General features: G+C 65.2%; 4 protein-coding genes across 4 annotated transcripts; 2 read left to right on the plus strand and 2 right to left on the minus strand.

Annotated features, from left to right (window-relative positions):
- Positions 1-115: 115 nt before the first annotated feature.
- Positions 116-4248, minus strand: CHLRE_03g193350v5 (uncharacterized protein). Its single transcript, XM_001693203.2, has 8 exons — positions 4113-4248; positions 3841-4020; positions 3427-3523; positions 3144-3201; positions 2688-2794; positions 2381-2464; positions 2086-2184; positions 116-1871 (listed from the first exon to the last, which is right to left on the minus strand). The coding sequence occupies exons 1-8, from the start codon at positions 4167-4169 to the stop codon at positions 1648-1650; spliced, it is 906 nt and encodes a 301-aa protein (XP_001693255.1). The 5' UTR covers positions 4170-4248; the 3' UTR covers positions 116-1647.
- Positions 4249-4361: 113 nt separating this feature from the next.
- Positions 4362-9149, plus strand: CHLRE_03g193400v5 (uncharacterized protein). Its single transcript, XM_043061211.1, has 7 exons — positions 4362-5030; positions 5271-5780; positions 6052-6215; positions 6442-6750; positions 6988-7252; positions 7426-7875; positions 8098-9149. The coding sequence occupies exons 1-7, from the start codon at positions 4674-4676 to the stop codon at positions 8407-8409; spliced, it is 2367 nt and encodes a 788-aa protein (XP_042926340.1). The 5' UTR covers positions 4362-4673; the 3' UTR covers positions 8410-9149.
- Positions 9150-9355: 206 nt separating this feature from the next.
- Positions 9356-14321, minus strand: CHLRE_03g193450v5 (uncharacterized protein). Its single transcript, XM_043061212.1, has 5 exons — positions 12501-14321; positions 12106-12316; positions 11724-11939; positions 11284-11436; positions 9356-11065 (listed from the first exon to the last, which is right to left on the minus strand). The coding sequence occupies exons 1-5, from the start codon at positions 14030-14032 to the stop codon at positions 10289-10291; spliced, it is 2889 nt and encodes a 962-aa protein (XP_042926341.1). The 5' UTR covers positions 14033-14321; the 3' UTR covers positions 9356-10288.
- Positions 14322-14431: 110 nt separating this feature from the next.
- CHLRE_03g193500v5 (uncharacterized protein) lies at positions 14432-21110 on the plus strand. Its single transcript, XM_043061213.1, has 7 exons — positions 14432-14762; positions 14897-15055; positions 15552-16709; positions 16853-17038; positions 17246-17716; positions 17868-18178; positions 18407-21110. The coding sequence occupies exons 1-7, from the start codon at positions 14706-14708 to the stop codon at positions 19416-19418; spliced, it is 3354 nt and encodes a 1117-aa protein (XP_042926342.1). The 5' UTR covers positions 14432-14705; the 3' UTR covers positions 19419-21110.
- Positions 21111-21227: the final 117 nt, after the last annotated feature.

Below are 21227 nucleotides of genomic sequence, written 5' to 3' on the forward strand. Positions count from 1 at the left end.
TCAACAAATGTGCCAACTGTAACAAGCAAGTTAACAAGTACCGTCTTGGTGAATACCGTAGTCCCTTCCTCTTACATGATTCACACGTCGACAAGTGTTCCCCGGTCACGGGAAAAGAATGCGGATGTTACAGAGGGGACAGTCCCGGTCACGGGAAAAGGGCGTGGGAAAAGGGGCTGAGCCCCTCCACAGTCTGAGGCCGAACAACCTCATCGCCCGGACATAGCCGGGTCGGTTTCCACAGGCGCATAGCCAAACCAGGTGCCTAGCAATCGCGATGCCACAGCAGAGCTAACCGCAGCCAGGCGAAGCACAGTTGTCAACAGCCGCACTGCTTGTCATGCTGCTACGCATGCCCTGCCAGCCCCACCGCGGACCGCTACCTAGACACCAGCCGGCTCCTCAGCCTGCGCGCTTGCGCCGCTTCTTGGGCGGCGCTGCGCTCTCCTCCTCCACATGGCCTTTCCCGCCCCCTCCGCTGTCAAGATGCGCGCACGCGGCCCCGCTGCTGCCGGACTCAGGGGCTCAGAGCTTGTGGCCATCTTCTCACCCGCGTGTGCCATGACCACTGCCATTCTGCCCCTATGCTGCACAAACAATGTGCGCAGTGAAACGCAAAAGCAACAAGCCGGACCCCTGGCCAGGGACTAGTATCCGGCCCCGTTGCCCACACAGCACGCCTCTACCTCACTACCTGCTGCTCACGTCCATTTCCACGCGATGCTCCGTGCTTGCAATATTTCTGCCATGGCATGCTTGCAACGGCTCTCGGCCCATGCCAGCTCTTGGAGCGGAGCCGGCTTGGCGTCCAGCGTGCACAACAGCACAACCGATACCGCACTATGCCGACACTCCTGCTTCAGACGTGTCCTTGATTACGTCTGTCCTTGCATGACCTCACTGTGCCATAACCCCTAGGAGCGTTTGAGCGGAGCACAGGTAGCTTTGAAGGATTGCGCCGTCCGCTCGCTGTGACCCGGGCTCCCTTAAGAGCGCCTACTCATCGTCCACCCTACTGCATCCACTTGACACATCTGCCATCGGCATCCTGAATCCTGCAGCTATCTCAGCACCACGGCTCAATGCAGGAGAGCTTCAGTGCACATGCGCAGCTGCAGTCTGTGAGAAGTGGCAATTTCCATGAGCACGCGCACAACGGGCTCAGCCCACACTAACCCTATGTCCACCAACCTCAACTAAAGGTCCCGCAGACGTAAGGTCGTGCCCCGGGTGTAGCTGGGAGCGGTTTAGGCAGGTACAGCCCGATTTCCAGTTGTTTAGAAGATCAGCCACCACCCGCATGCATGCTGAACTCCCCGCGCCACCCAGAACACACGCCAGTTGCAGCCTGAATTGTGTGCCTTTCTTGCATGCATCTAAGCTATGAGCGTACAAAGCTGCGTCATCACGGAAGATGGGCACGCGATTGGCCAACAGAAGACTACGTCAAGACTACGTCAAGACTACGTCCCGACATTCATACGCACAAAGCACCATCCACCTGCAGGACAACGTGCTGCCTCACCTCTGCGTGACAACTGCTGGGAGCACTCCAAATGTCATCGCTCAGCCGCTCCCACACACCACATTCACCCATTGCGCAATACATCCCCTGCATTCCGTGCCACCGCAATAGTTGCCCCTCCCTTACATTTCCATGTCATTGCCGCCGCCATCCCCAGCAGCTGCTGGCCGCGGTGCGAAGGGGTTCGGCCCCGCCGATCCGAACTGTTGCCCCTGCGCCGACGCCTGTTGCCGCTCCTGCTGTGTTGACTGACCGGCTGGCCCCGGCATAGCTGCTGTCCCGAACCGAAAGCCCTGCGGCGCCGTCACGTTGCTCAGGCTCCACGCCGGTGCAGCCCCGGCGGATCCTGTGCGTGCAAAAAAAAAACAAGGAATGGTCGGATACCATAAGTATTGCAATCAGGGGATAATACAACACACGGCAAAAGTAGCATTTGCTATCGCCCACGAACTAGACTAGCTTCGCGCGGTCAGCCAATGGAGTTGGATGTGGCTCTGCCACGTGCCATCCGCAAACTGCCCAAGGACTCTCGTCACATACGATACGTATCACTTGCTCACCGAACACGGGCCCGGAGGTTGACGGCGCAGAGGCCTCCTGCGACTGCTCCTGCTGTTGCCCCGACGGCCCTGCCTGCGGCTGCTGCCCGAACGCCGGGCCTGTGGCAATAAAACCGGAACCCAGGAGTGAGCCACGGGATGGGCAGGGACAGAAAGTCGACTAGGGCGCCCCAATCCTTGCCCTATATGCGAGCGCCCCAAGTAGCATTGGGCCAACTCCGGCCCGGGCATGCTCACTCAACCACCTCCCCCTCCCAGCCTCAGTGCTGCAGCGCGACTGGCCTTTCAAACTCACCGTTGTTGAGAATGGCCAGGCCCATGGGCGCCGAGCAGCTGCCGTGCAGCTGCACCTCGTACTCCTGCAGGCGCTTGACGTCCTCTGTTGTGGGAGCCGCACACATACGCATCAGCTGATCACGGCGGCGTACCAGGTGCTGAAGTGGCATACATGAACATGCACGCGCATCAGGGCCAACGCTATGGCACACCCCCTGGTTACAATGCACGGCCAGTATGCTATCTGTTCACGCCATGCTCGCCTGCAAGCTGAAAGGCAGCACGGCGAATCCCGCACTCGGGCGCATCCCCTTGCGATCGCTTACCCTCCTTGATGTTGATGGTCTGCCGCTTGTCCTTAACCCACTTGTAGCTCTCCGCTAACCGCCACCCGCGCTTCTTCATCAGGTAGGCAATCACCACCGACGGTGATCTGGCACGATAGGGCAAGCAGGTGACCGGTGAGAGTGCATAGAGTCGGCGCGTTGTGCCGCACCACTGCTCTCTACTGCGCATCCTCTGTTACAACACTCTGGACGTGCTATGGACGTGCTATGGACGTGCTAAGGCCAAAGGCGTTTCAACGAAAATGACAATCACTGCCAGCCGACATCTCCGGCAAGTAAGCAGCACGCTTGCATACCGCACCGCACAGCACCCGGTTGCCCCGACCTAACACCCGTGTCCGTACCGCCCGCTGCCGCAGCTGCAGCAACAAGCTGCCCTCAATCATATTATTTGTGGCCTTCTTACCCAATGGCCTTATGTGTTGCCTGCCTCACCTGGACACTCCCGTCATGCAGTACACCAGCACCTTCTGCTCCTTGTTGAGGACCATGTCTGGCCAGGGCGCGGTTCATGGCACAGCAGGCGATCGAGGTTCACGACGACCAGGCATGCACAGTGGCAACGATGCGTAATGCAGCGCATCTCAGGTAAGCGTGGGCGCAACGAGCTTAAGTGTGGACCCTGTGTCTCCACCCTTAACGAACCGCCCCTCCGCAAACAACCTCCAGATCAATAGCCCTCAACCTGATCCCCGACCATGCACTGCATCGCCCTCACCTAGGAAGTCGTGGCACTCCTGGAAGTCCACCGGCGTGGAGGTCACGGTGTGGTACTTGAAGCTGTTTTTGAACAGCTCCGCGTTGCTGGGCCACGTCTGCGGCCAACAAGTATGCAAGGTGTGGGTGGGCTACACAAGAACAGAACAGAACAGCTGGGCCTACGATCCTACCCAAGCCCACGCTGCACCTATGTGAGCGCCCACGCTTCCGTCTAGTTCTAGTCATTCCATGGAGTTGTTCCGATGGATTCCAGTGGAAGAGTGATACAGAAGCATATTACCGAGGGATGGCCGTTCTGGCGCCTACACTGGATGTGGGTTTGATTACTCACTCACGGGCCCTGACCGCATCGGTCCAGCCGTCCAGTCTGCCCCGTAAATGCCGCTACGACAGCTACCCCAACAGCACTCACGTTGAGAATATGTGTTATTCCCATGGCCCGGAGCAGCTCGGAGCGTGAGGCAGTGTCATAGCTGCCCAGGTACAGGCTGCCGGGGATGACAGCGGTGGGCAGCACGCTCGGCTCCAGTTGCTTCCGCTCCGCCTGAGACATGACGTGCCCGCAGACCGTGCACGGCTCTCCGTTCTCCACCTGAGGGTCCATCATTGGGGGAGTGGCACCAATATTGAGTGCTGAGTTCTGGAGATGCGATGCGCGCGCATCCCAAGCCAGGGCGGACCTACATCATGATAGTGGTTGCAGATAAAACAAGGTTCCTCTCTATCTCGTTTGCTCTTCATAGTTGCTGTCTGCAGCGTGAGGTGCTTCTGTCCAACTTGGTTCTGCCCTACTTGGCTTGATACAATGTGTATGTGTTATTACAAGACCTTGAAAAAGCAATCGATCGGTCTGGTTTCCTGTTGTCCTGAAAACTAGGTTTGCTGCTCCATGCAAGACTTCCAGCAACGGCTGTTGTCTCATTCTAACAACGTCTCGAATTCCTTGCTATTATTGTCCCTGCTTCGGTTCTCCTTCTTGCTTCTGCTTGACTGAAAATGTCATTTCAGCAGTGCCCGGCCCGCACCGCATAGCAAGTCGCCACCTCTACTCTTAACTCTGGTGCAGTCACGATGTCGAGCAAAATGTCAACAGGCAGCACCCAGTTGCCAGCGGCTGGGTCCGGAGCGCCTGGCCTCGGCAAGCCGGCTGCATCTCCACGTCCAGCTCGGGCTTTGTCCACACCTTCTGCAACAGCGATTAAGGCCCCGATGGTTCTATCTCGGAGCACGCAACCGCGTTTGCCGATGGAGCCAGACAAACTTCAGGTGGTCGCGGGGCACCACGCGCAAACGGGCGCGCCTGCGGTAACGATAGAGATGCCATCGAAGCTGTCGGGTCTGGATGTCAACTTCGCGTATCAGCGGCGCCAGGTGTCACAGTCCACGTCGACGTCGCATGCCCTGACGGAGGCCACAGACCTCCAACCAGCGCCAGCGCCAAGCGCAGCGTCAGGGAGCTTTGCGGGCGACTTAATGCCATCAAACGCTGCCTCGGGTGCAGCCCCGCAAGTCCTGGAAATGGTTGCAAGCGACGCGACGGCAGCACACATCGTCGCGGGGTTGTCAGCGGAGCTGGACGCGCTGCTGCTCGAGGTGGAGCAGGTAGGGCAGATTACATTCCGCACGTGGCGAGAGCGCAACGCATACGTATGGGGTCTCCCAGGGCAATGCGTATACTGGCTGCGGGTGGGACCGCGCTGCCCACGACGTTTGGTACCAAACGTCGTGTCGCGCGAGCGTTTCCAGACCATTCGCGACCGTTCGCCTCCGCCCCGTAACCAGTGCCGCCTGTAATGGCTGAGATTCTCATCCAAACCTCAACTGTCTTTGTCTGCTCCGCAGGAGCTTCTGCCCTTCCTTGGGACACGGCCTCAGCACCCCTCCGGCCCAACTGGCAGCGCGCCTGCCGCCGCTGCCGCTGCGCAGCCGGCGCACAGCCCAGCGGCTTCCTCAGCCGCCGCCGCCGCGGCCGCCACCAGCAGCGGCCCCCGGCGGGAGGCCCCCACGCCCCAGGGCCTGTCCCTGCTGCAGCTGGCGCAGCGGCCGCCGGGCGGTCGACAGGCGCGCAGCAGCAGTAGTAGCAGCACCCGCAGTAGCAAGGCCGCCAGCAGTAAGGCTGCTGCAGTGCCTTCGGCTCCCGCCGAAGCGAATGGCGCGGCCTCTACAGCCCTAGTTGCACGGGACAAGGAGGCGGGGGCAGGGGCGATGGTGGTGGCGGCGAGCGCGGGTGACCGCGCGCAGCGGCGGCGGCAGATCTGGCAAAAGTCTGCGCCTGTGGAGCCGTCGCCGGCGCTGCCTAAGAACGGGTATTTTAAGGCGAAGGGCGGCAACTCGGTGGCCAAGTTCATGGGGGTGAGAGCTGGGGCCTATGAGCTCGTGTGTGCGGTGTTGCCAGAAGGCGCACAGGGCTGCGGTTGCTTACTAGCAGTGAGGGGGACTGTACCTGGCAGGCGTTTACGCATTACAGTACGCACCTGCTTGGGGGCAGCAAGCGATGAGCTGCGGCCTACCTAATTCCCGCCTGCCGCGGCCCCGGACGGCTAGCCCGACGAAGCCACCCATCCACGACCTTCCGCTGCCTTCCACTGCCTGTGCTCCCTGCACATGCCCTCCTGTGCTACAGGGCTTCCAGCGGGACTCGCTGCTGAACCCCGCCGAGGAGCAGCAGCTGGCCAGCGCGGCCCAGGACTTCATGGAGCTGCAGGCGCTGCAGTCCATCATGACCTCGCTGCTGCGCCGCCCGCCGCGCCTGGCGGAGCTGGCGGAGGCCATCCACTGCGACGAGGAGTGAGTGGAGAAGGCAGGGAAGGCGGGGGATGGGCGGGAGAGGCACGGAGTGAGCAGCGGTGACACACTTTTCTAGTAAATGCTGGCGGTATCATGTGATGGCTCAATGCTGGGCGCCCGCAACCTGTAGAATGGGGCGAGGTGGGCGCGTGATGCCGCGTTGCCAGTCCGACCCAGCCCTTTGCCTCAACCCCCCGACCCGCCGTGTGGCCCTCCCTGCGCGCAGCGCGCTGCGGCTGCGCCTGGACGCCGGCAACCGCGCCCGCGCCATCCTGGCGCAGAAGAATTACCGGCTGGTGGTGGCGTGCGCCAAGTGGGCCTGCAAAAACGGCGTGGGCGGCGGCGGCGCCGGCAGCGGGCACGACGGCAGCTACGAGCTGGCGTTTGAGGACGCGCTGACTGCGGGCATGGAGGGGCTGATGCGCGGCATCCACAAGTTCCGGCCCGACAGCGGCTACCGGCTGTCCACCTACTGCACTTGGTGGATCCGGATGAGCATCCGCAAGACGCTTTCGCGCCAGTCCACAGCGCTACAGTGAGTGGAGTGGCGCAGGGCGCGGGGCGCGTGCTGTGGGGATGCTGGGGGTGCGGGGGGAGGGTGCTGTGGTGTTGGGGAGGGCGCGGGGGCAAGCGTGGCCGGATGCCCGGGTGTTGCGTAGGGAGGCGGGCGGGGGCGTGAGAGCGTGCGTGTGCACATGCCTGGAGTAGTGGTGTTTCGGCAGGGTGCGTGCCTTCGTGGGCTAACCAGCCGCGACCGGCGCCCGCCCCGCAGGCTGCCGTTGAGCGTGCTGCAGAGTGTGGAGGCGCTGGTGTCGGCGCGACTGCGCCTCACCAAGCCCGGAGCCAGCCCGCCCACGGACGAGGCCGTAGCGGCGGAGCTGGGCTGGAGCATGACGCGAATTCGCAACGCGGACGCGGCGCGGCGGTTCGCGACCAGCATCAAGTCGTTTGAGGCGCCCGCCTCAGCGTCAGCGGGTGGCGGCGGCGGCGGCGGTGATGACGACGGCGGCGGCTCGCTGGATGACCGCTTCGTGCAGGTGTGTGGGGTGGACGGGGAGGGGGTTGAGAATGTAGGATAGCAGCTACAACGGAAAGGAGGCAAGCGATCTGTCAAATTGGTTGACACGGGCGTGGCCGTGCCACCTTGGCAGCTCGCCCTTACTGGTCCTCCCTTAACCCTCCTACTTTCGTCACGATCCTTCCGCCTCAGATGCTGGAGGAGGACGACTTTGCGGAGGGCGCCGGCTCGGCCCTGGCGCTGGACAGCGAGGAGTACTTCATGCGCAGCACGGACCTGGCTGCGGCGGTGGAAGGCGTGCTGGCCGAGGTAGACGCCGAGGACAGCGCCCTCATACGGCGCGAGTTCGGGCTGGAAGAGGTGCCGCCGAATCTGATCCGGGGCGTGGGAGATCTGGATCTGGATCCGGGGCAGCCTGCAGGAACTGAAGCGGGCGGAACTGCTGGAGGTGTTGGAGGTGCTGGTGCGAGCGGGAGGCGGCGGCGGAGGAAGGCAGCGGGCGGCGCCGTGGCGGCGCCGATTGGCACGGTCTCAAGCGCGCAGGCGGCGGCGGTGGCGGCGGTGGCGCGCGGGCGGAAGGGCGCTCCAGCGGCGGTGGCGGAGGGCGCACAGCCGCGTGCGTCGGGGGCAGACCGTCTGCAGGTGAGCTGCGCGTTTGTCCGCGTCATGTGTTGTCTCTGCCAGCGCTCTGTACTGACACTGCGGGAATCGGGGTAACGTCTTGAGCATGTGCGTGCGGCCCTGGCATCTTGGCACTGAAACGACCAGGCTGCAGCTTGCACGACAATGGTCCCTCCCGTCTAGTCCACATGCTGCACGGTGGTCACTCCCTCGGCACATGTGATGTGCAATATGCCCATGCAGCTCGCCGGCCCGGCCAAGTCTGTGCCCCGGAAAGGCACGCGCGTGCGGCACGCCATTAAGAAGCTGCAGGACGCACTCGGAGACAAGCAGGCGGCGGCGGCGGAGGCCCAGGCCGCGGCAGGCGGCCGCAAGCCCCGCGGCAGGGGCCGTGCGGGGGCAACGGAGGCGGCGGAAGGCGAGGCGGCGGAGGGGCAGGAGGCGGAGAGTGGCGGCCTGGACACACCCGTGGCGCTGCTGCTGTCAGCCAGCCGTGACGCACGCCGATTGCCGGGCCGGTCGGCGGGCGCCTATGCGCGGAAGTCCTCTTTCTGAGCTGTGAGGAGTATGACGGATCAGGGGACACGCGGGCAGGAAAGCGGGCAGCAATACAGGCAGGAATTAGGCAATACCACCCTGGTGTAGTGCAGCAGAATGTATGCGCGTTGGCGAGGCGATGAGAGATGCTGGCGTGGTCGGTGACGGAGCAGCATGCGTCCTGAGCCGCGGAGTGCTGCGAGGCGGATGGTGCAGGGACGGCTTGACGAGCAGGCTGCAGGAGTAGGAGCGGCCTGGCGTTTGGACGGTGTACCATACATTGCGCATAGTTAACACGTATTTCGTAGGTCAGCTTCGCGCAGCAGATAGGGGCCTAGTGGAACATGCAGGGCCGCGGCCATGCGTACGGGTGAGCTAGATGTGGTGTCGGGAAGGTCGTACTCAGCTCGTTAGAGGGTTCGCTGCTTCAGGCTTGCGACTATGCACGGGATACATACGTTGGGGTGTATTGAATGGGGTTTACTACCGTTTCGTTCGCTGATTTGATGCATTAATGCAAGGAAGAGCTGCCGTCTGAAGTGAGAGTGGCTGTCGAGTGTTAACGAGTGAGTGTACGCAGGGAGCCGCGTCCATGGGAGATGTTAGGTGGTGCGGCACGTTTTTGTGGGCGTCTGGACCAACAGTGAATAATTCCGTACCGTAGTCCACAGACCTTAGTAGCACTAGTGGCATTCTGGTGGCGGCGTACTCTGGCACGCTGCCACTGGGGCATAAACGTGGTGTAAGGCATACTGTCGATGCCCGCGTGCGGCCGTGGCCTCTGGACCATCTGGTGGCAGCACCGTGCGGTGCGGGTGACGCGGCTGGCGATGCTGCAGCTGGGGGGGGGGGCGGTGGGTGGCCGCCCCAGGCGCTGCAGCTGCTTGTCCGCCTGGTCGTGCAGGCGCAGCCAGGGCGGCCGGTGGAGCTGACGGCGGCAGCGTAGTCACGACTCAGCCGACCCGGGGGCATTCGAGGCTCTCTCGCACTCGCCGTCCCACAAGAAGCAGCAATGTGTGTTTGACCTAGAACCGGCGAAATACGGAATGGTGCAGGTTATTAGTGCTGAACAAACTGCAGCCTGACAACTCCTCAAACCATGGGCTTAGGCCGGGATTTGTCGTTGGGAACTGCTCCCTCCTCTTCATCCACGGGCCCCGCCCCCATCGTCCAACACCACCGCCACTAAAAATGGCTGGATACACGAGCACCTCCCTGCCGGGCAGCTGCACTCGGCATCAAATTGCTTCAACTTGGTTAAATCAGAACGAGATTGACAATTTTGGCACCCTACAGCCCTGCACTCTGCAACCAGGCTGCGGCTGATGTCGTCGAACCCGGTGTGTTACGAGTATCTGTGTGACCCCTAGTCACGTCGAAACTGTAAACCGTATGTAGCCAGTGCGCGCCCTGGGTCCTGATCGTAAGGTGACGTCCGAATCACCCGACACCACGGCGATTCCGAAGTGGGCAGTCAAGCAGTCTCGCCCCTGCACCTACCGGAGCGGAGCGGACCAAATAATAAGTCGAAACCTGGGGCTCCTAAGGATCCCACCACCCGCCGCCCCCAAAGGCTGCTAGAATATAAATTTGCTATACAATGACCTCAACCGACGCTTACCAGCGCCCCAACCCCGCCTGCACCTGCCCACAGCATAAAGCGCACCAAGCGGCCATTGCGGCCGTGCATAAACACACACACACGCAACATACACACACACACACACACACACACACACACACACACACACACACACACACACACACACACACACACACACACACCACCAGCGCGCGTCCACTCGCACCTCACCACACCTCTCCACAGCACTTTGAACAACGCCTCACACGCCAAACCTCACCAGTCACCGTCGCTCATGTCAGGACGTCTCTTGCCTTACAAGGTCTGCCGGCTTACGTGGCAGCGGTCGCGGTAGCGCTGCCGGTTGATGCCCAGCGGCACTTGCACAGCGCTAAGCTGCATCTCCGTGTGCGCGTTGCCTTGGGCATCCACCACCGTCAGCAGCGGCATGCGCAGCTCCCAGCCCGCTTCCAGCTCGCCCAGCTGGCCGCCCCCCGTGGAGCCGCCGCCCGCCGCCGCTGCTATGGAGCCCAAGCCGGCAAGCCAGCCGCCGCCAATGCTGCTGACGCTGCTGCCGACGCTGCTGCTAGCCGCGCCAACGCCGGCGCCGGCACTCGCACTGATGCCAACACCGACACCGACGCCCGCGCCGGTGCTTGGGCCGTAGCCGGTCAAGAGGTGCTGGTGCAGCGGGCTGGGGTGCAGCTGCATCAGCCCGGGCTGCGGCACAAGCGGCAGGTAGGCGGGCTGCATGTGCGCGTGGTGCTGGGCGTGGCGCGGCAGGCTGCCGAACAAGTGCGTGTGGAGGCTGGCCGCGGCCGCTGCCGCGTGGAGCACTCGCGGTAGCGAGCGCGCCAGGCCCGCGCCCCAGCCGCCCCGGCCGCCGCCCTCCACAACGCCCGCCTCTGCATCACCGGTACCTGGCTCATGTCCGTGTCCGTGCCCACGGCCGGCGCCGAAGCCGGCGCTACCTGCCGCCGAGGCCAGCGCCCCGCCCAGGGTGCGGCCCAGGCTGCCCAGCGTCTCCAGCGTGCGCTCCCGCAGGCTGCCCAGCTTGTGCATGAGGTCGTGCGCCGGCTCGAACGACAGCATCTGCGGGAGGCAGGCGGGGAGCGTGCACGCGTTTGGGAGGGGAAGGTTCAGGACACGCGCGGTGGCAGACGAGCTATGTGGCCGGGTGGCCAGGGCGGCGGACGCATGACCGATGTCCGGCAGACAGTGACACGGAGGAGGAGCAGATACTTGGGTGACCCCACAGCCACAGACGTCTGCCGCTTCAAAAGCATAGCCGCCCTTAGCTCTCCGCTGACCTGCAGCGCCTCCTCCGCCTCGCGCTCCTCCTGCCGCATGCGCGCCTGCATGTACATGCTCAGGCCCTGGTCCGAGCCCGCCTCAGACGCCGCCGCCGAGCTCAGCGCGCCGCCGCCGTCCCGCCAGAAGCCACCCGCCAGGATGCGCTCCACCTGTGTATGTGTAAAGATAAATCACAAAACGAAGCCCGCCCAGACGGCGCCGGTGTGTGTGTCTGTGTGTGCGCTTAAAAACCCACAAAAAACGAAGCCTGCCAGACGTGCGTGTGTGTGTGTGTGTGCGTGTGTGTGTGTGCGTGTGTGCGAGCACGGCAGGAGTACGCAGTTGCTACGCGGTGCCTGTGCATGTGCGACATGGGTCCTATGGCAGTTGCTGGTACCGTGCCCCGTGACCCTGCAGTTCCATGCGGCCCTCCAGTCCACGGACCGCCCCCGCCCACCTCGCTCATCATGACGTCCACCTCCGCCCGCCGCGGCACCCGCACCCGCAGCGTCGGCGGCGGCGCCGGAGCCGCCGCCCCCGCTGCTGCTGCGGCCCGGGGCGGCTCCCCCATGTCAAACCACACCCTCCGCTGCAGCCCGATCAGGCGCGCCGGCCGGCCGCAGGTCGTGAAGCTGCTGACCTCGGGCAGCTCCGGCGGTACCGGCGCCAGGAACTGCGCCGGCGGCAAGAATGACGGCGGGAAGAGAGTTGGAGAGGCGGCAAGCCAGGCGCACTCGTTGCGCTAAAAGGCATGCCACAATAATGCCAACATGAGCATACTGCGTTTTGTGCACGTTGCACCGCTACCGGCACCGGCGGCCGGACCGCCCTGGACTCACCCTCCGCCTCGCAAACACCAGGTAGCCGCGTTTCTGGCCGGCGGCGGCGGCGGCCGACGAGACGGCGCCCGTGACGCCCCCGCTGGTCTGCGGGTCGCCTTCGCTGCCGGCGGCCTGCAGCGTCTGCACGCGCCACACGATAAGGCGGAGGTAGAGGCGCCGGATGCGGAAGCCGCGCCACGACGCCTGGATGACCGCCGCAGCCTTGTGCCTACAGAGCAGAGACCAGCGGGCGTTGAGGATGCTGTTAAAGGGGCGGTGGGGCCGCATGCAACGCTGGCACGCAAGGAGTTCAGCTGCGTGTGCAGCGAAAACGCAAGGAGAGAGGGCTGGCATTATGCGCGTAACCCACTAGTGTATCCCGTTGCGACAACAACACGCATACGACGGCGCACCGTTGTGCAGTGCTAAACTGGTGTGTGATCTGCGACGTCTTGGCAACCCCGGCGGCAGCTCGACGCGCTGTGCCAGCGCCCAGCCCTGCCTGCGCGCCCCCGCCGCCGCCCCCGGGGCCGCTGCGCCGCATTGGAGCCTCAGCCGCCGGCGACAGCTGCACCGGCGAAGCGGCGCCGCCGGGGCTTGGCAGCGACGCACCCGAGGCTTGGTGCCGCAGGTTGGCTGCTGCTGCTGTTGCTGCTGCGGCAGCGGCAACCGCCAGGACGCCGTTCCCGCCGTTCCCGCCCCGGAGCACGCCGTTCCGGTAGATGCCGCCCGCACCCATGCCTCCCGCGCCCCGAGCGCCGGTGCCTACGCTGCCGCTGCTGCGTCTCGCAAACTCGGGTGGAAGGCTTGCGTGACCGGCAGCAGACGAAGCAGCAGCAGATGTGGCGGCAGCTCCTGATGTGGACACAGCAGCCGACGAAGCGCCAGAGCTAGCGCCTGTTGCTGTTGCTGCTGCTACCGTTGCTGCAGCAATCGCGATCTCCCCTACGCCTGGCGATGTGGCCGCGAAAGCAGGCATAGCCGCCGCCGCCGATGGTGCAGATGTCCGATGCGGCCGCGGCCGCAGCAGCTCGGGAGCGGGGGCGCCCTCAACCGAGCTGCCGGACGCAAGAGGCTGGATCTGGATTTCTGACGTGGTTGCGTACGACGGAGAATCCACTGCTGTGAGCCCGCCGCGGCCGCACGCCGCCGCCGCGATGGCAAGCGGCTGACTTGCGACCCAGCCCGGCACCGCGAGGGGCACCGGCACGGTTACCGGCGCCGGCCGCCCTGCCGCACAGTTCAATGCCACTGGAGCGTTACAGCTCCTCAAGGCAGTGGTCGAGTCTGCCGTAAGCTCGCTGGCTGAAGAATATGTATGTGTGGCGCATGTTGCGCTGCTGCAACCCTGCTGCTGCACCCCCCTGCCGCTGCTGCTGTCACTGCCACTGCTGGCGGCGCCGTCGGCCGGCCAAGGGCCTGCAGGCGGCAGCGCCGCGGCGGCTGGCCGCGCGTCACTGATAGCATTATGAATAGTGGTGCTGCTGGTGCCATTGCTACTGCTAGGAGTGGTACACCTGCTGCAACTGGTGATGTTACAGGTCTGTGCAGTGGGAGCGGCACTAGAGAGCGCCGCCGCGCCAGGTGCTGGCGCCGTCAGCTCTGCCGCCCTGGCTGCGTCAGTGCTGCGTCCGCAGTTCAATCGCGCGCCAGAGTCCACGTCCGTCATTAGGAAGGGTTCGCTGCTGCTAACGCTGGCAGCGTGCGAAGGCGGTGCGCCGCTCGCGGTTCCGCTGTCGAGGGGGTTCCTAAAGCCTCCTTGCAGCAGGGTTGGGCTCCCGCAGCCCAGCCCCGGAAGGATGGCCGGCACAGGGAGGCCATTGCAGCCGTGCGCTGAGTAAGGAGATGACGCCGCCGCTAGCACTGCTGAGGACGCCACGCTCCACGCACCGTTATGTCCGCCATCCAAATGACCGGAGCTCCTCTGAGTGGCCGCGAGGGACATCAGTCTACCTTAACCGCCACTCACAACATTCTATTATGCTGCGTGCCTGCCAAACTCGACATCCGGCAGCAAACGTTTTGCCAAACGTGCGCAACCGGCCCCCACGCTAGCCCTTGACGAGTCTGCCTACGGCGACGGTTCAGAGTGATAACTTCCCTCGAGTCCAAGAGACCCGCTCGCGCTGAAAGGATTCCTTTCGGACACTCAGGTAGTCAGGGCAGTGCGACGGTCACTGGAGCGGATTTTGCTTGCTTATTGTTGGATTTGTTTGTTGCTTGACGTAAAAATCACCGAAGCTCCGGACTTCGAGTGGCACTGAATGTGGACTTGATGGAAACCCCATTTTGAACGATGTAAATGGCAGCCCACCCAGCCAGTCTGAATACAACAGTCCCACCAAGCGCGGATATAATACATCGTGAATGGCAAAACAATAGCAACAATGCAAGCGTACACCGGGCAAACCAAGCTTCGGCCTGGGCGCGGGACAGGGAGTGCCGCTCCCACCGAGCCCAGGACTCGCACCTGTGTAGTTACAAGAGTGCTAGCGCCACCTGAAGCGCCAGGAAGGAGGCCCCGTAGCGCCTCGTCTCTGACGCAAGATGGGCAAGCGTCGCCCGCACCTTCAACGCCAACGACAGCAGCTTCTGTGTGGTCGAGCACCACTAGCTATATGAGCCAGCTATTGTCGCACTTTGTGAGGGTTCCGACGTTTGCGTCGCCAGACCAGGTGAGCTCAGCGGTCGGAGATGCTGACGTCGCTCGGCGCACGCCTGGCTCGACGAGCTGACGGTGCACGCGGAGCTGGCGTGGCCAAGTTCTAAACCCGCGCAATCCCGGCGTTATGGCAATGCGACAACGCAGGTCCTGCGTGAGGCGAGGGACAAGGAGCGCGAGCTGCAGAACGCGAGGGCGCCCACGGATGTCAGCGGATTTCTTGCGCCCGTTGGCGTTTGGGAGCTGAAGCACCTGCGCAAGCTGTCGTCCCTTACCAGCCTTACCTACTACATGCACCTGGTGACGGTGAGTGCGCGTGTTGGAGAGTTGGGGCGCGTGCGTGCGTGCTCGCTAGCCGCCGCGTGGCGCGTAAGCGTGGCGCGCGAGCGTTAGCCAGGGTTAGCCTCGCGGGTGTTCAGACCTGCAGCCGCCGCAGCTGCGGTGGGTAAGGGCCAGTTGGCTCTGGAGCGGGGCAGCGGTGTTGCGCGGAGCCGCGGAGGGTTCGAGAAGGACCGCCGGGCAGGTCCGCCGTAACGCACGCAGAGGGGGTAGCTGCCGAAGGTTGTTGGGCGCAGTGGAGGAGTGGTTTCCCGGTACTCGGTAACGCACGTTGCCCAGACCCCGCCATCAAACCAGGACTTGCCTGACAGCATCCGCCAGGGCCTGCCGGCGTCTGCCGTGCCGTGCTGCTGTGCTCGCTCCGTCCTATTTAGCATTTCCTTTCGCCCTTCCTTCCCTGCCTCCTGAACCCCCCTGCCCCTGTGCCGACCCCCGCACTACCTACCTCGCTCCCCTCCCACAGCCCCGGCGGCTGCAGCTGATGCACGGGCTGGACCTGGTGGTGACCAGCCGCGCCTGCGACGTGCGGCCGTACGAGCACAACCGCACCGCCGAGGAGTGCGGTGCCGACGGCGACGGCATGGCCGTCTCGTTCGCCGAGGCGCGCCAGGTGTATGCCGAGCTGAAGCGCGGCACGGGCGGCGCCAGCGGCAGCGGTAGCAACGGGGCGGCGGCGGCGCCGGTGGCGGTGGCGGCGGGCGTGTCCAACATCGTGGCGCTGCCGCGCGAGCTGCCGTTCGTGCCGCTTCCCGGCGGCGCGACGGAGGGTGGCGAGGCGGGAGCGGAGGCCGCCGCCGGGGCGGCGGCAGCAGCCGCAGCCGCAGCTGGGGAAGGCACCGGGCCGGGGGCCCAGGGGCAGGGGGCAGGGGGCCTACAGCTGCCGTTGGCCTCGACCGAGGCCATCGGCCGCATGCTGCGCAGCCCGGCGGAGGTGGTGTCGGCAAAGCTTGCTGAGGCGGCCCTGGCGGCCTCGGCCGCCGCCGCCGCCAGCCCGCTCGGCGCCGCCGCCGAGAGCTTTTACGCTGGGCTGGCCTCGCTGCCCATCCCGCTGGCCGGCGGCCTGGTGGGCGCCAACAACAAGGCCGCCAACACACTGCTGGCGCCGCCGAACGGGGCGGCGGCCAGCAGCAGTGGCGGCGGTGGTGGTAGCGGTGGCGCGGCGGCAGCGTCTGAGGTTGTGGGCTCGTCGCGGGGCGCCCAGGGAGCGGACCCTGCGGACCCCGGCGCACCCAACACCAGCGGCAAGGCCACTGCCGCCTCCATCGCGGCCATGGCAACTGCCGAGCTGCGCTCCCGCCGCCTGGGCGGCACCGGTCCTGCCAAGACGGGGGGCAGCGGCGCCGCCAGCAGCGGCAGCAGCAGCGGCGGTATTGGTGCGGGTGGCATGGCGCCAGTAACGGCTGGCGGCATGCGTTTGTCACCCGCCGCCACCGCCTTCTCCGCCCCTCCCGCTGCCACCGTCTCCTCCCTGGCCTCCACGGACGCCGGGACTGCGCTGGTGCCGGTGGCTTCATCCTCGGCGGCTTCCCTCACCTTCTCCTCCAGCTCTGCCTACTCCTGCCCCTCAGAATGGTTTGTGGTGGACGACCCTGCCTCGGCCACACGCATCTTCGTCATCCAGGTAGGAACCGTGGGAACCTTTAAGGAGTTGAGGTGTGCGCCTAGAAAGTAAGGAAATGCGGGTAGGTGAATGCATGCAAGAAGACAGCGTTCTGATACTACGGCAAACCCTCACAAGCGGTACTCGCGCCGCCTCCACAACAGGGCTCGGACACGCTGGACCACTGGAAGCTGAACCTGACGTTCGACCCGGTGGTGTTTGAGGAGCCGGCCCTGGGCGTCAAGGTGCACCGCGGCGTGTACGAGGCGGCGCTGGTGCTGTACGAGCGCTTCCTGCCGCTGGTGTACGAACACCTGGAGGCGTCGCCCTTCTCCAAGGTCACCTTCACGGTGAGGGGTTGGAGGGGTGGGTGGAGAGGTGGCTTTCAGTTATCTCGCACGAGGACTGGAAGTACCAAGCCAGGGGTAAGCGGGGTGGGCGGGAGCGGGGCAGACTGGAGAGGAGTTCCAAGTGGACCGGGCACTCTACGGCACCTGTGCCTGTGCCTGACACCGCACCTGTGCTGCCTCCATGCCGTCCGCCCCCCCGACCCTCAGGGCCATTCCATCGGTGGCTCCATGGCCACGCTGCTGATGCTCATGTACCGCAACCGGGGCGTGCTGCCGCCGCACTCCATCGCCACCGTCTACACCTTTGGCGCGCCCGCCGTGTTCTGCCAGCAGCAGCAACCGGCCGTAGCCGACGCCTCTTCGGCCTGCTGCAACGGCAGTAGCAGCAACGGCAGTAGCACGCCCGCCAGCGGCAGCTCCAGCCCGAGGAGCGGCAGCCCCGGCTCAGCCTCGGCCTCGTCGCTGCCGGCCGGCAGTGGCAGCGGTGCCGGCGGCATGTCGCTGTGGGCGCTGGGCCTGAGCGGCTTTGGCATGGGCGGCGCCAGTCTGGCCGGCGGCGGCAGCACCAGCGCCCCTAGCAGTACCGCCGGCCTGGCGAGTGTGGACGGCGGCGCCGTGGCGGCTGGCGGCGGCGGCAGCGGCTTCAACTCATCAGGGCTGGGCTTCATGAGCGTCGAGGTGCGGCCAGGGTTGGTCTGGGAGGGACGGGCTGGCTGCAAGGCGGCTACTGAGGGACGGACACGGGCTGTGTGTTCTGGCATGTCAAGCACTTTCGCCGCTCGTAACCTATCTGCAAAACTCACTGTGTGTGTCGTGGTGTGCCACGCAGGACCCCCAGGCGGTCTCGATGCCGCCGGGCGCCGCCCAGGCGCCCTCGCCCGCGTCCGCGCCGGCGCCCACCGCCGGCCCCGGCCACAACAGCCACAGCAGCCACAGCAAGGCCGGCCCCGCCGCCGCCAAGAGCTGCGCCTGCGGTGTTGACGGGCTGCTGACGCGGCTGGGGCTGGCGCCGCACGTGGTGCGCAACGTGGTGATGGCGCGGGACGTGGTGCCGCGCGCCTTCGCGTGCGACTACAGCCTGGTGGCGGACATCCTCAAGGGCTGGGGGCCGGCCTTCCGGGAGCACTGCTGCCTCAACAGGTGGGAGCAGGGGGGGCGTGTGGCGGGCGTGCTGCAGAGTGCTCGGGGCGGGTGGGGCGGGTGGCGCGGGGGGGACGCAGGCTGCAGCTGGGGCTGTGCTTGGGCCGGACACGGGGCAACCATGGCCCGCGGTCAGGGCGCGGGTGCTGTAGATGGTGCGGTGGGTTGCGTGACCTGTGGCTCAGTTGCTGGCACGACTGACACGACGCCGGGCGGCCCTCCGCGCAGGCACGGCCGCAAGCACCTGTACTACTTCGTGGGGCGCATGTGCATCCTGCAGCCGGACGCCTGGCACAGCTTCGTGGGCGGCGACCCGGAGCACCCCATGCTGCCGCCCGGCCCCGAGCTGTACGCGCTGGCGGAGCCCGAGGACGCCGCCGCTGCCCGCGCCCACTACCCCGCCCTGTCCGACCTGCCCATCCTCAACGCCGTCACCAGCAATGGCCACACCCGCGGCAGCGGCGGCAACGGCGCCAACGCCGCCGTCAACGCCGCCGTCAACGCCTCCGGCCCCAGCGCCGCCGCCTCCGGCGGCGGCGGCGGCTCGCAGCAGCCGACCGCGGCGGCTGCTGTGCCGTCCACCGCCAACTTCGGCACGGCGCTGGTGGCGTCGGCGGCGCAGCGGGAGCGCGACGCGCGCGGCGGCGGCTCTCGTCTGCAGCCGCGCAGTGTGGTGGAGGCGGTGTGGGAGATCATGGACAACCCGCACCCTCTGGAGACACTGGCGGACCCGGGCGCCTACCTGGCCTCCGGCAGCATCTCCCGCTACCACAACCCGGAGCACTACACCAAGGCGCTGGGCCGCCTGACGCACCTGAAGCGGCTGGCGGAGCGGCGGCAGCACCCGCACGGCCAGGCGCAGCAGAAGCAGGCGCAGCCGCAGGCCGGCGAGGGCGGCATCCGCAGCATGTTCGCGGGGCGCAACATCCGCAGCTTTGGCGGCGGTGTGCGCAGCGGCAGCGGCAGTGGCAGCGCCGGCCGGCGGGGGCTGCTGCACCAGCAGGCGGCCTCCAACGGCACCGCGGCTGACGCGGTGCTGGCCAGTGGCGCCGCCGGCGCGGCCGCCGCGGCCTGGGGCAGCGCGCCGCAGCTGGCGGACCTGGTGAGCGGCAACGGCGGCCGCGCGAGTGCGGGCTACGAGGGCGGCGTGTGGGACAGCAGTGACGGGCTGGACCTGCACCTCAGCGACTTCATGGGCGCCTCCGCGGTGGGCGCCGCCGACCCACACGCCTGCCGGTGAGGCGGCGGCGACAGCGGCTGGGTGTGGGCTGGATGCAGGTGACAGGCAAGGCGCAGTCAGAGGAGGCAGAAGCGGCAGAGGCGGCAGAGGCGACGGAAGCGGCAAGTTGCAGCGTGCAGGAGCTGGAGTAGAGCCGCTGTGCAGTGCGATCAGATGCAGCAGAGACGTGGAGCTTCAGCGCTTAGCGGGTGCGGCATGAGCGCCTGAGCGCCTGAGCACGGGGTGGACGCCGAGGAGGTCCGGAAGGGCGTTGCACGGGGTGAACGTGGCCAGGGGTCAGCCTTATTACGGTGCGTAATGGTTGGGGTCTGCGACTCGGTTTGCAACTGCGTATGCATATACCAATGGTGGTGGCGCGTCGCGAGCCGCTCTGCGGGCTGCCGCAATATGTGCGGCGGCCGCAACACGGGCACATCAGCGCATTATACTATTCCCTTACTGAAGGGCAGCGGAGTGAGCTGTGGACGGCATGGGTATAGGTGTCGGCGCCGCCGGGGCCTCTGACCCGCCACGCCTGCGCCGGGCCAGGGGCTGCACAGACAGGCTAAGGATCGATCTAGCAGACCGTCAAGGTCATTGCCTTGTTGATTGGTATGCTCTGTACTACTATGTATTCCGGCTTTCGAGTGCCGGGCAGTGACTGCGGCCAAGCAGAACTGCCCGTGACCTCCTCCGGGTTAGGCAGCCAGGGGCCTGCGCCTCTGCGCGTGGGGAGCAGTGCCGGGCAGCCCGGGCACAAATGAGAGCGAGTGTGCCTCTTCTATTAGCCATGTGCCAAATGTTCTTAACTGTTATCCAAAAGTGCTGTGTGCGATTTCATGTCTGCTGGTTTGTGCGTACATAGGGACCCACAGATCCCCTTCCTCCCATGCGCCGCATGCTGCCGCTGCCACAATTTGTGCCGGCGCTGCGTGTGTGGGGGGAACCGGGGTTGCGTGACGTGCGTGTGAAGAGTGTGCATGTGTCCCGCGGTGTCGCGGCATTTGCTGTAGTTGTGCTGTTGGGTGCTAGGAGCGGGGCGAGAGTGAAGAGAACCCTTCATGTCAGGGCCCAGCGATCGTCTTGCTGGGGCACCTTGCGTGTGCTGTGCTTTGCTATTCTATTCCTCTTGAGAGTAGCTGCGCTGCTCAGAGGCATGCAGTGTGTAGAGTTGACGATCTGTTGCAGTGTTGCATAGAGCCACGCTGGAGCTGCAGTTAGTCCAGAGGTGTCACGGTGCTTGCGGCGACGCGTCTGCCGCGGTACTCCTACGGCTCCGTGTTGCACCGCGGCAGCCCAAGCGCCTCGGCAGCTGCAGCATAAGGCGTTTGAGCGGGTAGGTCCATGTGTCTCTGTCCTATTCATCGCGGTAGCTGATCCAGTAGCTGGTAGGCGGTGCGCTTCGGTGTAGGTTGAACTAGCAGATTTCCCGGGCAATGCGTGTGGCAGCCCAAGCTGAACAGGGCAGGTGGTGGCTGGGACGATGCTCCCGCGCAGGAACGATGCTCCCGCGCACCTCACACTCATGCTCAAGGTTGACGCCCCGATTGGGGATTTTTGTGCAGGTGTTAAAGCTATGCCCCGTACTTGGGGTGTGTTCGCCGTGTGGCGTGAAGGCGTGAAGTTACTCCTTGAATTTGAGACATAGACAGGTGGTGCAGCGCGTGAAGCGCGTGTCAAGGCTGCGCGCAGCCCATGTAAGGTCCGAGATGCGGTCTATCCACTTGAAGCGGCACCAGGCTCCTGACACCCAGAGCGCCAATTGCAGGCTTGGACAGGCTGCAGTGCACCACGCAGTGCACCTAGCAGCGGAGGCACGTGTGGGACTGA

Source organism: Chlamydomonas reinhardtii, chromosome 3 (assembly GCF_000002595.2).
Source record: "Chlamydomonas reinhardtii strain CC-503 cw92 mt+ chromosome 3, whole genome shotgun sequence".
NCBI lineage: Eukaryota > Viridiplantae > Chlorophyta > Chlorophyceae > Chlamydomonadales > Chlamydomonadaceae > Chlamydomonas > Chlamydomonas reinhardtii.